Source organism: Tetrao urogallus (genome assembly GCF_951394365.1).
Source record: "Tetrao urogallus genome assembly, chromosome: 24".
Lineage (NCBI taxonomy): Eukaryota > Metazoa > Chordata > Aves > Galliformes > Phasianidae > Tetrao > Tetrao urogallus.
Window position 1 is genome coordinate 3,527,596 of NC_136837.1, and position 16,067 is coordinate 3,543,662.

At 47.0% G+C, this 16,067-nt stretch overlaps 2 protein-coding genes across 4 annotated transcripts; both read left to right on the forward strand.

Moving 5' to 3' along the window:
- Positions 1-2,798: 2,798 nt before the first annotated feature.
- On the forward strand, positions 2,799-10,546 carry RBBP5 (RB binding protein 5, histone lysine methyltransferase complex subunit; the record flags this gene model as incomplete). 3 transcript variants are annotated; one of them, XM_079546410.1, is made up of 14 exons in its annotated part: positions 2,799-2,817; positions 2,939-2,964; positions 3,047-3,219; positions 3,649-3,789; positions 4,309-4,471; positions 4,871-4,980; positions 5,121-5,240; positions 5,872-6,025; positions 6,133-6,204; positions 6,739-6,856; positions 7,376-7,445; positions 7,678-7,907; positions 8,177-8,371; positions 10,518-10,546. In XM_079546410.1, 14 exons carry the CDS (start codon positions 2,799-2,801, stop codon positions 10,544-10,546), a joined length of 1,620 nt encoding a protein of 539 aa, XP_079402536.1. The 3 variants fall into 3 exon arrangements, with proteins under 3 accessions (XP_079402536.1, XP_079402537.1, XP_079402538.1); XM_079546411.1 differs by having other exon boundaries at positions 10,521-10,546; XM_079546412.1 differs by having other exon boundaries at positions 8,177-8,254.
- A 2,999-nt stretch (positions 10,547-13,545) lies between these two features.
- Positions 13,546-14,364, forward strand: TMEM81 (transmembrane protein 81; the record flags this gene model as incomplete). Its single annotated transcript, XM_079546367.1, has 1 exon — positions 13,546-14,364. One exon carries the CDS (start codon positions 13,546-13,548, stop codon positions 14,362-14,364), a length of 819 nt encoding a protein of 272 aa, XP_079402493.1.
- Between the last annotated feature and the right edge of the window lie 1,703 nt (positions 14,365-16,067).

Sequence of the window (16,067 nt, forward strand, 5' to 3'; positions counted from 1 at the left end):
ACTCTGTCCCAATCACTGAGATTGGCACCAATTACCGTGCGGTCAGAGGAAAGAGAAAGTAGAGGCTTTAGGCTAGAAGGTGTTCAGAAGCTGAGAGGATCTGTGTCTGTATTAGCTTCGTGCAACACTCCAAATGTTTACATTGACAGGAGCAAAGCTTCCATGTTTTACCTAAGGGGGATTATCTACTGTTCCACTGCAGTTAAAAGACCCCAAGTTATAAGCTATTTATCTCTTATGTACCCTTCACCTCTTAGTTCTGTAAAACAAACTCTTGTCTGCTAGTTTTGGTTCATAATAGTTATCTGAATGTCTGAAGAAACCTGACCTTTCTTTTCACAGTCTTCTGGTAAAATGGAAGACTGCTCAGATTGCATAGCACAGAACCTTAAAGTCATTACATCTAATGACTGTCCATGGGGAAAATGCCAATTCATTTTAATTCCATGTGGGGCTCGAATTAGTTGTGATGGCAAAGACAGTTTTAAATTGTACTAACTATGACAGACTTTTTTTTTTTTAATAAAAAAAAAAGGTTTCTTCAGCTTTTATATAATTTCACGTGCTTGGTGAGAACGTAGTCGAGGGAAAACAGGTCATGCACTCTTCCTCAGTAGCTTTTGTGTGTCCATTCATCTGATTGCTTCACTCTGGGGTCTCTAATTTGGCTCTGTTGGTGCCCTCATGAAGTGGCTCACTCTCAAATGTTCTTGCCCCCGTGTCTTTTGCATCTCTGGGCAACAAACCTGTGGGGTGGAGGCTGAGATTAGAAACTGCACCTTGTTTACTACATGAGGAAATAGAGTGGGCAAGTTCTCACTACGTTTCCTCTTCTTCCCAGCTGCAGGGGATGGGCACCCAATGGCTTTGTTTCCCAGGGAAGCTGGCATAGTGCATCCAGAACTGTAGGCACGTGGAATTACTGCACCTTGTTGCTGGAATTTATTGGCTAGTACATAACAAAATTACAACTGATAATCTGCTTGTTAAACAGCTTGAGCAAAGGAAAGGGATACGTAATCCTGCAGTAGTAGTTTAGTTTAACTCTTTCCTTCTTTGTGCAATAGACAGACTTAATGCTTTTTTATATTAAATAAAACAACTTTTTTTTTTTACTTGCCTGCACACATTATAAGCATTTTTCCAGTCTGTGATGGCATTAACAATGTGGCTCTATACAGACACATCTATGGCTGCTCCAGCTGAAGGTGCAGCAGCCAAAACTGCATCTGCAGAAGAACAAATGCTTTTCCAAAGTAGAATTGCTGGGCATCGCCCTGCCCTGGTGCACGTTCATGCCACCCATGACACTAATAGTATTAACTCCTTTACTGTGCGTGGTGGTTATAACCTTATTTAAAACAAGGAGAGTCAAGGTCAGTCTCTTGCAATTAATAGATATAACTTGTGTAAATAAATGTATGAATAAAACTTAAATCTCTGTATATGCAATTCTAGAAACTTCTTGTATAGCTTTCCCCACATAGCCATTCCCAGACACTCCTCTGCTGCCTTTTCCTTGCTCTTTGCAGCTACTTTGTCTTGTTTCCATTTAGTATGTTTTCTTGCATGTGCGGCATCACAGCTCAGCAGGCTTTCCCAAACTTTGCACTGCTTTCTCTGCACTTTTTCCCATTGACTATGAAGTTCTTCCTGAGAGGAGAGCTTTCACAATTGCTCTTTAAAACGTCTCCCCCCCACACACTCTTTTTTTAAGAGTAAGGTGACCAAAACTAATAGGAACTGTATTAAAAGGTCCTGCTATGTGTAACCACTGCCACCTGTGTGGGATGGCATGCTCAGATCAAGAACGGCCATCCCACACCATAACACCTCTCCTGGAGCTCTGTCCTGCTCCAAGGGGAGCTCAGCTGTAGGATTTTAGATGCAAGCTTTCTTTGCACAGGTCAGGGAGGAGTTTAAGTGCTCATAGGGACCCATAGGAAGCAGCAGTGGAGCTGCGAGGTGCAAGAACACAGTGCCAGGTGCTGAGCCTTGCTCTGCCAGCACTCAGCCTTCACTTGCAAACACTACAGAGGAAAAGGAGCTGGGAGCAAAGGCTGAGGATGGCACAGGGCTGAATGGCCAAAGCCCTTCATTCAGGGGCTCCTCCTGACACTAAAGGGCTGCGGATCTGCTCCCTCCCAGCCCTCGTTACGGACAGCCCGTGGCCTTCAGCTCTGAAGCAGCAAGCAAATAGGAACTGTTGTAGACCCCGTGTATTTTGTATCGCTTTTCTATGTTACAGTGCTCTGTATTACGGCGTTATAACAATGTAACGAGCTTACCGGGCGCCTAAGAGGAGAGGAAAAAAAAAAAAAAAAAAAGTGCAATAACCGGAATCGTCTGCCCTGAATCGTTGTATTTTTACTTTGGTTTTGTACTAACCGTGTTTCCGTGCTCTGAGAGACGCGACCGTGAGTTCAGCCCTCAGCGCCGCTCTCAATAAACCGCTGGGTCCGCACTTTCTGTCCGTTCCTTTCGCGTCCCGGAACTCCGCGCTGCGGTCGCGGCGTCCGCCCGGACCTTCCGTGTGCGCACGCGCGGGGCTGCCCGCCGCACTGCCTGAACGCCGCCGCTCCGCCCGCCTGAAAGCACCGAAAGACAGAAAGCTCCGAGCCTCGCCGCTCAGTGCTGGGACGGGTGTGAGCCGCGTTTTAGCGGTCTGATCGCGGAGCCGGCGGTAGGAAAAGAGAACGGTTCCATCAGGCGAATGGCGGGGGCAGCCCGGCGCGCGGCGAAGGCCCCCGGAGGGGTCCTCGGGTGACGGAGACGGACGGAGCGGGGCGGCGGCCGCGATGAACCTGGAGCTGCTCGGTGGGGCCGGGAGCGGGGCTGGGAGGTGGGCGGTGTGGAACCGGGGCTGTGGGAGCCGGGTGGGACGGCCGGGGTTCGGGAGCGCGCCTCGCTCAAACGCTGCCTTTGCGTTCCGTTGCAGAATCCTTCGGCCAGAACTACCCCGAGGTAAGGGATCACCTGCCCCGCGGGGCTGCCCCGGCCCGCAGCGGCCCTGCGCAGCGCCCTGACCGCCCTCCTTTCACCTTAGGAAGCCGATGGCACGTTGGACTGCATCAGCATGGCCCTGACCTGCACCTTCAACCGCTGGGGCACGCTGCTCGCCGTGGGCTGCAACGACGGTCGCATCGTCATCTGGGATTTCCTCACCAGGGGAATCGCCAAAATCATCAGCGCCCACATCCACCCAGTCTGCTCGCTCTGGTAAGGGAGCGCTTCGTATCTGCTGCCGCTTGGTGTCACACCGCCGGCTCAGGCTGCCTGGGGCTCAGCCTGGCCCTGAGCTCCTTCGGGGATGGGAGCTCAGAGCAGCAGTGCCTTCTGAATAAAAGACTTCAGCCCAACATCTGACCTAAATCTCTACCCTTAGTTTAATACCATTCCCCTTTGTTTTGTCTGTTTCAGACCACGTAAAAAGATGGTCTGTTTCAAGATAATTTCCTTTAAAAGTGTTTGGAAACATGAAACACCCGTGAAATCTTCTGGTTACTAGAATTCAGAAGTTGGTTTTCAAGCCAACGGATTCACAGCCAAACCATAATATGAGATCTGCTAATTTAACACACCAATTAGTGGATGCTTTTTATGTATCGAAGGAGTAGCTTTTGCTTGAAGTGCCCCTTGTTTCTATAGCTGGAGTCGGGATGGCCACAAACTGGTGAGTGCCTCGACTGATAACATCGTGTCGCAGTGGGATGTGCTGTCTGGGGACTGCGACCAGAGATTCAGATTTCCTTCGCCTATCCTGAAAGTTCAGTATCACCCTCGAGACCAGTAAGTCCTGTGGAAAAAAAACCAATGCTCTCATTTGGGTAGAATTAATGATTATGAAAGTGTTTTGACTGGACCTTAAAGTGCTTTTCCTAAACCTGGTAGATCTTTTCAGGTTGTCTTTATGCAGTGAGGGCCCTAACTTGGATTTGTTGTGGCTTTCTGGATGTCCTCTGTGAGTGGGGCCCTAATGTGGATTGCTTGTGGCTCTTTTTATTTTGAAAGGAAGGGAGGAAAGTAAACATGGGAGCAATCCTTAGAACTGGGTATAGAAATGCCTCGTTGAGTTTACAAGTTACTGCACGGACATAAAGGAGCCTTCAGAAGAAGAAAGGAAATGAAAGCAGACGCTGGCTTGATGCCATTTTGTAGCATAAGAAAGAAAGGCCGGATGAAAGACTGAATAAAAGATGGTGTTATTCTGCCTTTCTCAACGTAGACCGACTTTTTTTTCCTATTGCTACATGTGGAAGCTTCTTTTCCAGAGCAGAAACTGTGAACTCTTCTGCTTTTGCTTTGCAGAAACAGAGTTTTGGTTTGTCCCATGAAGTCTGCACCAGTGATGCTGACGCTGTCAGACTCCAAACACGTTGTGCTTCCTGTGGATGATGATTCTGATCTCAACGTCGTGGCCTCCTTTGACAGGCGAGGGGAATACATTTATACAGGCAATGCCAAAGGGAAGGTGAGACTGTGGCAAGAGCCCTGGATGCTGTAGCTTAGCTCGCTTTATCAAGATGTGTGATGTTTCTAGGTTGCTTTCTTTTATTATACAAATGAATGTCTCTTGAATAATTGATGTGTCGTTATGTCCTCCTATTTCGCCTTCTAAGATCTGTAGCATGTAGATCTGAGCTCTTTGTGTTGCTCTTGTCTTTGACCATATTTGTTGGATCCTTTTCCAATGTTTATGTCGCAGAAGTGTCGCAGAATCTGTAGTAGAAACTTCAGTAGCAGAGTTCCAACTATTCCTGTGTAGATTGCTGAGGCTTCTGTTGTCAGGGTTAGTAGTTATGTGAGAGGTGCTAAAAGGGGAGCGAGTAACAGCAAGGTGCTGATTGCCTCCTGTTTCTTTAATCTTCAGATCTTGGTCCTAAAAACAGACACCCAGGACCTCGTTGCCTCCTTCAGAGTGACAACTGGCACGAGCAACACCACAGCTATTAAATCAATCGAATTTGCTCGGAAGGGAAGGTGAGTTACTATGGATTACACCAGGTCTTAGAAATAAAACCCCATCAACCTCCCACGATTATTTCCCACAACATATTCTGATTTATTTTGTTTTGCTCTCTTTTTAATGCAATGCATGTTCTGTGGCATTCTTCCCACAGCTGCTTTCTAATCAACACAGCTGACCGGATCATCAGGGTGTATGATGGCCGTGAAATTTTAACCTGTGGGCGAGATGGGGAGCCTGAGCCAATGCAGAAGCTGCAGGATTTAGTGAACAGGTGAGAAGCAGCAGAATGGGTGGTCAGCCTGCAGTAGAAAGGTCAGCTTGCCTTGAAAACGTTGAGGTTTGTGTGTTCTGTACCTGTGGGCGCCTGCGTGAAGGGCAGCTCAGCATCTTATTCAACAGACAAACGTTTGACATTTGAAGTGTGTGAGTCGCAGTTTGATTTGAAATGTAAATATCAATGTAATGTTTGAAATGTAAACCTCTTGAAGGGAGGTTGTGGCGAAGAGGGATTTGGCCTCTTCTCCCAGGCAACGAGCAGGACATGGAGCAATGGCCTCAAGTTGTATCAGAGGAGGTTTAGGTTGGACATAAGGAAGAACTTTTTTTCTCAGAGAGTGGTCAGGCACTGCAATGGCTGCCCAGGGATATGGTGGAGTCGCCGTCCCTGGCAGTGTTCAAGAGGCATCTGGATGATGTGCTGCATGCTATGGTTTAGTACTAGTGGTGGCAATGGTGATGAGGAGACGGTTGGACTGGATGATCTTATAGATCGTTTCCAACCTTGTGATTCTATGATATTATTTGTGGATGGGAAGATGTAAGGTTGTGGTCTGAAGAACAGTCCCACGGTCCTCATCCTCAGCATTGAAGTCTTTTATGGTTTCTTTTCTCTTTGCTTGCAGGACACCTTGGAAGAAATGTTGTTTCTCTGGTGACGGTGAATACATAGTTGCAGGTTCGGCACGTCAGCATGCTCTCTACATCTGGGAGAAGAGTATTGGAAACCTGGTTAAAATCCTCCATGGGACCCGAGGAGAGCTGCTCTTGGATGTAGCAGTAAGAATGCTGCCAGCTATCGTTAAGTTTCTCGTTTAGAAAGCTAAGCTTTCTGAGTTCCATTTACCAGTAAAGCTCCTCCTCTTTTCTCTTTCATATAAACCCAGTGGCATCCTGTCCGACCAATCATAGCTTCAATTTCCAGTGGTGTCGTGTCAATATGGGCTCAGAATCAAGTGGTAAGTGTTCTACATTGCTTCTTTTAGAGCTTTCCCTGCTGGTCTCCATCCATTCCAGTCCCAGTAGCCTGAATTATTGCACGTGGAAATCTTTTATTAAACCCAACTCAGCAAACTCTCTGGCTTCACCTGCCTAGCTTGAAAGATGTTTGCCATCTTGTTGAATGTGAGTAGGGTACTTACATTTCACCTGCTGAGCTTTGTGTCAAGTGCTAAATGTGATCTTGGGGATGTTGGATGGGGGAATGGTGTCATTCTGAATGTGTAGCTGAAACACTGGAAATTGGAGTGAGCCAAAACTACTGTGGCTAAACACAAACACATCCTTGGTTTTACACTGGCATTCATTTAAGGAGTATTGTAATGTCAGATTTTCAGCAGGAGCTTGTTTGTGCAGTTCCTAATTTGCCACGTGGCTCTATAGCTGATTGAGGCTTGATTTCCACACGGAATAAGATTGCAATTGCAGGAATCCCCAATTTGGCAGCTATTCCTTCACACTGAGGTAAATCTCATCTTGAATTTGTGACTTAGGAAAACTGGAGTGCCTTTGCACCTGATTTCAAAGAGCTGGATGAAAATGTAGAATATGAAGAGAGAGAATCAGAGTTTGACATTGAAGATGAAGATAAGAGTGAACCGGAACAGACAGGTACTGTAAATCTCTTTGTTGTGTAGTTGGCCGTTCAGGTGTTACCAAATAATCGTTAGTCCAAATATATGACCCTAATAAAGATTAAAACTGGCAGCTGTGGGGATGAGAGTGGTGAATTGGGATCAGTAGGGGCTCAGTTTGGCCACTGGGTGGTGCCGAAAAATTGTGCAGGGGAAAAGGCTGCAGTTACTGCAGAGAGAATTGAGAGCTCTTCCAGGTGAGGCATAGAGCTCTCCTCGTTTTTTCAGGCTTATATTTACATCACTTTTGTGTTAAAATGTAGCATTGGTTTGTAGGAACGAAGCATTAAAACAACTTCTGTCCAAGAACTCTCAGTGAGAACAGTGCAGCAGCTGGGATTAAAAACCTGATAGCTGCAAGGGGAAATGCCTCACGTGTGTGGTGCTGCAGTCCTCACCCCCGCATGCTCAGACATTTAAGAGCAGTCCCATTCTTTCTGAACAATTTGCTTCTCTCCTTTCTTTCGTTAATTCTTCCTTTCTCCCTGCTTCTCAGGTGCTGATGCTGCAGAAGATGAAGAAGTGGATGTAACCAGTGTGGATCCCATCGCTGCCTTTTGTAGCAGGTAAAAGAATAACTTTGTTGAAAGTGTGAATACAAAACACATCACTGACATTGCCCCCAAAGCAGCTCCCTCTGTACTCTTAGGTTTTTTGTGTCTCTGCTGTAACAGGTAGAAAGAGCTACTTGTGTGAAAAACCATTGGCAGAGAAATAGGCTCAGGGTTTGTAAATGAAAAGAAACAAGATATTAAAGACTCCCGGTTTTACAAGAAATCATAACTGTTTATTTTACAGTGATGAAGAACTGGAGGACTCCAAGGCTCTGCTTTACTTACCCATTGCTCCTGAAGTAGAGGATCCGGAAGAAAACCCCTATGGGCCTCCACCTGATGCTGTTCAGAGCTCCTTAACTGATGAGGGGATGGGATCTGAGAAGAAGAGGCAGTCGTCCTCTGATGGACCTCAGGCACCAAAGAAGAAGCCCAAAACCACCAACATAGAGCTACAAGGAGTACCTAATGACGGTGTGTAGAAGCTGCCATTGATTCAGCACCAGTTCTGCATCTGAGATAGTTTTTTTTTTTTAGCTTTGCTCAGACCAAAAACAAAAAGTCCAGAAGTTCACTCTTTCCTATGAAGTTAATAATTATAACAGTTACTAATGGCAAAGTTTGCTGGTGTTTTGCAGGCTAGAAATGAGGGCAGACATCCCAAAGCTGTAATTTTGCATTGCACACCTCATGTAAGCACCCTAAGGGATAACAGCCTGGTGACAGCTTGTTTTTTCCTGCAGAAGTCCATCCGCTGCTGGGTGTGAAGGGAGATGGTAAATCCAAGAAGAAGCAAGCAGGCAGGCCTAAAGGATCAAAAGGTAAAGACAAAGATTCTCCATTTAAACCGAAACTCTACAAAGGGGACAGAGGTGCTTTACCTCTGGAAGGAGCAGCGAAGGGTAAAGTGCAGGCGGAGCTGGGACAGCCTTTGACAGGTAAGGACCCACTGGGAGCGTCGTTGCTTGCTTGGTGGCCTTGCAGAGTCGTAGCACTTTATCTTCCCAAATGGCCCTTGCTCGCTGGATGCCACTGATGTCACTGCTGTCAAGGATAGGCAGACGTTTCTGTGTTTGTTTTTCAAGTGGAAGGGCTTTTAGTATTTGTAACAAAAGCGATACCTGCATGCGTTGTTGCATACGAGGAGCATGTTGGGTTTCAGTAGGGATGGCACTGGTTGAAATGAAGCGTTTCTTACAGTCTGTTTGACAATTGGAGCCTGGGATGAAGTGGAGTCTCCTTCTCTGGAGATGTTCAAGACCTGCCTGGATGCCAACCTGTGCGACCTGCTGTAGGGAACCTGCTTTGGCAGGGGGGTTGGACTCGATGATCTCTGGAGGTCCCTTCCAACCCCTACAGTTCTGTGATTCAGGAGCTGAATTCTTTAATCCTGGCTGTGGAGCAGCCTGAGTGGAATTCCAAGAAGTGCAATTGCTGTAAAAGAAGACAGATTTTGTTGGATCATTTTGTGTTCTTTGCTTTATGACCACGCTTTGTTGGTTGCTTACCAGAACAGGACTGTTGCTGTCACCTTTGTTAGGACCCAGACTTTGAATCTCAGACAGGGACTGGCTCTCAGCTGGTGGCAGTGTTTCCCATCTGTCTCATTTACTACTCGAGTTTATTTGGGAAATGCTCATTCAAGTGTAGTAAAGGAAGTACATGTTTGGATTAAATGATGTGCATTCTGTTTGGGGTTTTTTCACTGTAAGAAAGAGCCTGTGGTCGATACAGAAACGGATTCAAAGATGTGATGTAACTGAGATCTCAAGTTTTGCATTTCTTTGAACAAAGCAGTGCTGTGGATTTTAGACTGCACAGAATTGTTGGTTTTTTTTTTGTTTTTCCCTCCTCCTTCCCTCACTGCTGGTCCTGTGTTACCCCTGTGTTTTTGCTTATCGCTTCCTATGCAGTTGTTACAGTCTGACTTGCTTTTATGAGACCACTGTAGAATTTAATTTGCTAATTGTGCTCAGCTTGAGATGTTCATAACCCTATCAGTGAGTTCAGCACTGGGTTTTTGGGCAGCGTGAAGACAGAACTGGGGTTGAGTTTAGACCCCAAATTCTCTGCTTTCTTTGCCCATTGGAGGTAGCAGAGCTTTTTCAAATGTATTTTTACACAAGCATGTAAGGGTGTTCTGCCACTATGCTGGTATTCAGCTTGATTGAGCTAGAGGCAAATAACACTGCATGGATGGAGTCCTGTCTCAGTTATTGAGCTCCCTTACACAGTGCTGCTGATTTAAAAGGATCTACCAGATCCATGCAGCAGATCCCACCACTTAGTGCTGGAAATGTCTGTGTGAGTCACACAGTGAGTCACAGGCTGCCCACTGGAGGAGCTGCCCCTTGGCTCCCAGCACTCAACAACAGTCTTCTAGTCCATGAAATCCACGTCTCTCTTGTCTTTATGACTTGCAGTGTCTATTTTGAACAGCCAGTTCTCCCTGGGGGCCAACCCACGTGCAATGCAATGGCCTCCTGCCTGCACTGCTGGAGCTGGGCACACTCCTGTCTCTCTTGCATGAAGCTGTTAGCTCTGCTCGTTCCACGTGCTGCTGCTTCCTGCAGGAGCCCATCACTCACTCACACAGCCTCTCCACAAGCATTTATTCTCTGGGAGCTGCAGGCTGATTTGCTGTTAAGAGTGGATGTTTGGGAGCTGCTTGGCTGGGGCCTGGCAGCCAATATCTTGTTGTCAAAGCAGCTGTGTCAAAATTGGCTTTCAGTAAAAACAAACTGGGAAGCTTGATCTGTTGTACAGTTTTTAGAGCAAAGCCATGCAGCAGTCTTGTTTGACTTCAATGTAGGAGGAACTTGTTCCTTTCTGTTATGCTTCTGCTTTGAGGTTTTGGGGTCGGTGCATCTTTCCAGCAGGTAAGTGTGCTTGTGGGGTAAAAGCTCAGAGACCATGAACTGCCTCATCTGTGCCTGTGGTCTCAGATACAGGGTTCTTAATTTGTGGTAGACGGTGCCTCGTTGGTTGTATCTCATTCTGGAAGGAACGTAGAGAATCGTATTCTCAAAGGCTTTCAGTTTTTTTTCAGATGATTTATTTTTCACCTGTCTTTGATCTCTTTAGCAGGTGGTGCCATCTCAGAGCTGTTATGAAGACCCTCTTCTTTATCCTCCTCTGTTCTTTCCCGTGTTGGCACCGTAACATGGAGAACAGATGCAGCAGTCAGAACGGACTGACTTTAATACAGCAGCCTGATTGTTCATGGATTCAGGGAGTGACTTTTATAAGAGATGAGTATTGAAGAGGAAACGGCCTTCGTTATTCCTTAATTGCCTCTCGGTCGAGCAGTGTGAGATGCTGACTCTCAGGTCACACAGTTTGCAAAGAGACTGGCTGGACTGCCTTCATGTTGGCACGTGTGATGTTCTGCACTGAGCTGGTACCCGACCCTCTGCCACTCCAGAGCTCATCACCAATTGTCTTTTAAGTAATTTTTTTTTTTGTTCCTGGATTGAAAAATCCCCAAAGTGTGCGTTTTTATTCCTGATACCAATGACTGTGTATCCTCCAAACTTCCTTTTCTTTGCTGTTAATTCCCATTCCAGTGAGTTGTGGGCCTTTCTGTGCCAGCTGCGTTGCCTTGCAGCTTTGGTTAGCTCAGTGTGATGCCTTCTATGCTGACATGCTTAGTGAAACTGCTGCTGATTATGTGCCAGGTTTGATTTCATCTCAAGTGGCTAGAGACCTAACGTGAAGAATCAAGACAGCCTCTGAAGTCTGCAAAGAATGAATTTTCATGTTGTTAATATTTTAGACACGAAGGATGACTCTGCTGATGGGAAGAGGAGCGCATGGAGGTAGCTCTGTATAAAATACAGTCTAGACAGAAGTGTATAAACTGAGTGGTATGAAGAGCACTGTTGGCAGTGTCTTTCTCTCCTTGCAAGTGTGTTTATTCTGTTTCCATTTAAGATGCCCCACCAGGAGTGCTGTTCCCTCCTTAGCTGCTAAATGCTGGTACTTGGAGAAGGAACAGCCAATATTTCTCCTAACTGGAACTGTATTTTTTTTCAGCTACTCTTCCAGGGCTTAAAGATGAAATGAATAATGGTGTGATTGTAAAAGACAAACATGTGGACCATGACTTTTTAAAAATGCTCTTTTTCTTTTTTTTTTTTTCCCCCTATTTCTGAGTCAAATATAGAAGGTGAACACTCACAGCTTATTCCAGCTGTGCTTTAACCTTTCACCTGCAATACTTTCCATGTGGGATTGGGGTGGAGACGCTTCTCTCTATCTGCATCCAGATCTTTCTGTACCAAACTAAGTTTTCATTCCCAATGCCCTTTGTTCTGTAGAGACTTCCTAGTTCCTACAGATTACCTTCAGGTTTTCCCCAGATGCAATTATTGAGGTTATCACCAAGTATTTAGATTTCCAAAGCATCCTGCAGACATTAAAAGCCGAGGAGTCACGAAGGGAGGTGTGAATTTGCAGTGGGAAGCACGCAGTGATGACATGATACATAAGCATGGCAAGAGAGGAGACGTGTTACATCAGAAGGATTTCAGACTGGTATTTTCGTTTCCCGCTTTGGTGCTGTGATCTGCTTGATGCCATTTGTTCCCACGTGGGCAGCATCGGTTTCCTTTTGTTCTTTCTGCTCGTAGGATGGCTTGCATCTCCTGTGGAAAACTGTTTTGTCAAACCTGCCCATACGTGGCGTGGCTGAACGCAAAAAGCTTCACAAGATGCACAGGCAGTGGCTCTCCTGGTTGTGTTAAAGCGAATCGTTTGCCACAGGCTCCAGCCTTCATTTCTGTTAAACCCTCCCTGTACAGTCTGTATGTCCTTGGTTTGTTGTCTTCTCTCTTTTTGTTTTATTTCCTGACGTCTGTAGTTTTGTACAATACTGGTCAGATCCTGGCTTGGTGGTAGCATATAGCACTGGTTTAGGTTTGTGCCTGTAAATAAAGAGGTATGTTTTATTTCCTAAAGTCGTGGCTTAAGTCTTGGCTTTTCCAAACTTCGTGATGGTTTCTGTTGTGATGCTGCCAAGGAACCCTGCCTTACAGCTCTGGTGCAAACGTGTGCCTTCACCACAGCTGCTGTGTCATGGCTGGTTTTATTGCTATTCTTGGTTTTTCTGCAGTGTGGCATTTGGTTGGTGGTGTCTTTACTGAAATCCCCCACGGGTTGAAGACCTGAGTGCAGTGTAGGAACCCTGAGAAGTGCTGAAGGGAACTGAACACGAAGAGTGCTGGGTGCAGAGAGCATCTCTGCAGGAGCTGACTGCGTTTGTGGCCACTCTCCATCTCAGAAGCCATTTTGTTTTTGCTTTTAATAAATTAAGGGCTATTGGGAAGAGAAACTTGGATGTTCATTAGCCAAGCCAGTGAAGAACGTGGCATTCTAAATCCTTTCTGCAATCCATCGTTCAGACAATCTGGTTATCGACCTGGTTTGACCATAGCTCTGTTACACCATCAGAAAGAAACAACTTGATCATGGAGAGCTTTTCTCATTGCTTTGTTCTTTCGGGATGCAGTGGGGTTGGTGCTGTTGAATCCCATCTGCATCTGCTTTCCAACCCATGCAGAACCACTGGGTGCCATCAACTCTTGGACAATGATGGGTGCCAGTGACGCAGCCCTGCTCACCACTGATCTCTGGATGTCAAAATCTTGTTCTCATCATCTTGGTCCTTTGGGGAGGACTTCAGATTTTAGGATAAGTGTCTATAGAGCAGAGCCATACAGCCGCTATGTGTGTCATGATTTCTTTGTGCTAAGCAACATTGCTTTAGAGGTTCCAGTAATTAAGATGTATTGTTATATAGTTTGCTGGGAAGATTGAACTGGAACAGCAGCGTGGAAATTCATCTGAAATGGCATGGAAATGTCAAGGAGTAGAAAGGAGGACTTAATAAATAGTCAAGCAGATCCCAGTTGCTGGGATACAGTGGGTTTAAACGTTCTGCTGCCTGGGAACTGGAACTCCTCATCGGTTCTGACCCACACAGTGATGTTCTGCCCCTTCCCTGGCAGTGTCATGCTTCAAACCTGCCTCGCTGGGGGACGCTGGTGAGATTTCTGTTTGAAGATTGACCAGAAGTTGTTCTGACTGCTGAATTCACACGGTGCCACGTCCGATGGCTGCCACGAAGACCTTGGGGAGCGGCTGCATCCTTGGCGTGATGCTGCCTTGGGTTTTCTGCCTCCGGCTGGGGGCAGCTTCCTTTCCTAAAGTGACCATCCCACCAGAGCTGCAGTCAGCAGAGGCTCACGTCGCAGTGAACGCCACGTCGTGCAGCGTCACCTGCGGCCTGGGCCTCCAAGTGGAGGAAATGTGTGAGATCACAGCAGCAGGGGAGAGGAAGAACTGCACCACGCGCCGCTCGCACTGCACCACCACGTGGGGCTGCGGTTTGCTGCACCTCACCGTCCCCATGGGCAAACCCCTGGTGCTCAGCTGCCTGACCTCAGACGTCATCGATTTGGGCGTCAGAGGGTACAGCTGTACGTGGAAACTCGCCCCGGGTCTCATCACCATGAACGATGTTTTGTTTGCACCTTTCAGAAACCCGGGTTTCGCCGTTGCCTTTTCCCCAACCAAGGAATCTGATGCTGGGACGTACCGCTGCGACGTGCGCGTGTTGAAGACGTTCAGGGTCATCAAGAGGATCTACTTTGGGCTCAGGGTGATCCGAAATGACTTGGTGGACCTGGACTTTGGCAAATCCTTGACTCGAGAGCAGAAGCTGGCAGTCAGGAACGAGGAAGGAATCGAAGCCAACAGCACCCTTGTAGACGTGGAGGAGAAGCTGTACTTTTGGCAAAGAAAATCCTTTCATAGATCCTTGATAGGGCTTGGAACCGGGCTGGTAGGGGTCGTCATGGTGAGCCTGGCTCTCCGCTGCTTGCAGGAGAGGTTGAGAAGCAGAGCTGCAGAGAATCAGACTCAGTTCTAGTGGGATTTCTTGTCTCTGTCTCGCTTATTGTCACAAGTAGAGCAACATCAGTATTGGTGCACTGTTTCACAATGAGGTTTGTAGTTATTCTCTTGGTTGGGTTGGAGAGTTTGGGGTGTTTTTGTTTTGTTTTGCAGCTCAGAACTTGGGATCCTGTTTCTCCCTCATCCTCTTGAATTTCTTCTCCCTTGCCCAGGTTTTGTGACACAGATCCCTGAGGTCGGTAGCCGGAGCAAAAGAGGTGCAGAGAAGTGAAGATGCTGCAGCTGGGTCCCTGCTGGGTCTCTGTGGTCCTTCCCAGCAGATCCCAAGGTCTGTTTTGGGGATCTGGGAGTGCTGGGAGGAGCTGAGCCTCCGCTCCCTGCCTGTTGTGTTTGTTTGTCTCCCACTTCAGAAAGCTGAAGCACCATCAGCAGTAGTTGGAAGCTTCCACTCTTCCTTTTGTAGTTCAGAGCAGCGAGGCAGGGAGCATTAGGCAGCACAAGCACATCTTCAATCTGAGCACTGCAGCTCAAGGAGCGTAACGGGGTGGTTTTAATCACGACTCAGAGCTGAGCTCACTCCTAAAATCTTTAAAGGAGGAGGAGAGGGAAGAGTTCAGCGGGCCTGTGGCTCGTTTTCCTGGTGACTAATGAGTACAAAGCGTGCAGCAGCACTGTAGGGAGCATTGTTTCCCCATTGGTAGCAGAATCCGCAGAGGGACTTATTAAGTGCCTTCTCTCTCTGGTTTCTGTCTTTATTTTACAGTAAACAACTCTATTTACTCGCTCTGTTTCCTATTCTTTCCCCGTGAACTGAAGTACAGGAATGCACCACGCATCCAATTCCGGGGAAAGTAATGATGGAGCTCTGCTATTTAGATCAAAGCATACTATTATATATTTTTTTTTCTTCAGACCAGAAAAATAACGCTTTAATGTAGAAAGAGCTGAATATACAAGCAGGCACTTTATTTGCAGAACATGCTATTGAAAAAAAAAACAACATCAGACCAAAACGTAGCGAGCTGAATCTTCATGTCCAATTAAGTGGGTAATGGGTATATCTGAATAATGATCTGCAGGCCGTGGGGTTGTCTGTGTTTGAGTGAGGAACTGAGCCTGTTACCAGCCTTGGATTCTCTGTGGGTTGTTTGCTGGGTTCTGAGGGAAGAATTCGCTGCTCACAGCCACGGGCAGAGGTTGGTGGAGGTGAAGGGGGCCGTCCTGCAGTGCTGGAAGTTTCCCCTGGGTGTGCGTTTGTTGACTGGCTCCGTGCTTTGCGCTGATTTACTGCTGAGCTCCCCTGTTGAGCCCTGCTTTAGGCTAACTGTTCTTAACAACAGATTTCTCATCGACTGAAACACACGCAGGGCACGCTGCCTCTGGGCAGGGCGAGGGGGGTCAGCTCGGCTTTCTGCCCACACTTTCTCCACCCCTGAGCAAAATGCAAGCAGGGGAGACGCAGATCTTGGTTCTCTCTTGTCACCTCATCCTCTCACCCGCAGGGAATCTCCTCTTTCCAAGCAGCAGCACTGACACAGAGCAGTGCACACCCACATTTAGGACACCTCGAGGAGCCCACTGCGTGCCGGCTGCGTTCATCCCACCCAGACCTCTCCTGTCTGTGGCTTTTTTGATGGTGAGTGCCCCACATCCTGGGATATGCATGCAGCAGACTTTCAGAGCTCATTTTGCTTCTGAATGTGAAGAAATTGAACTCTG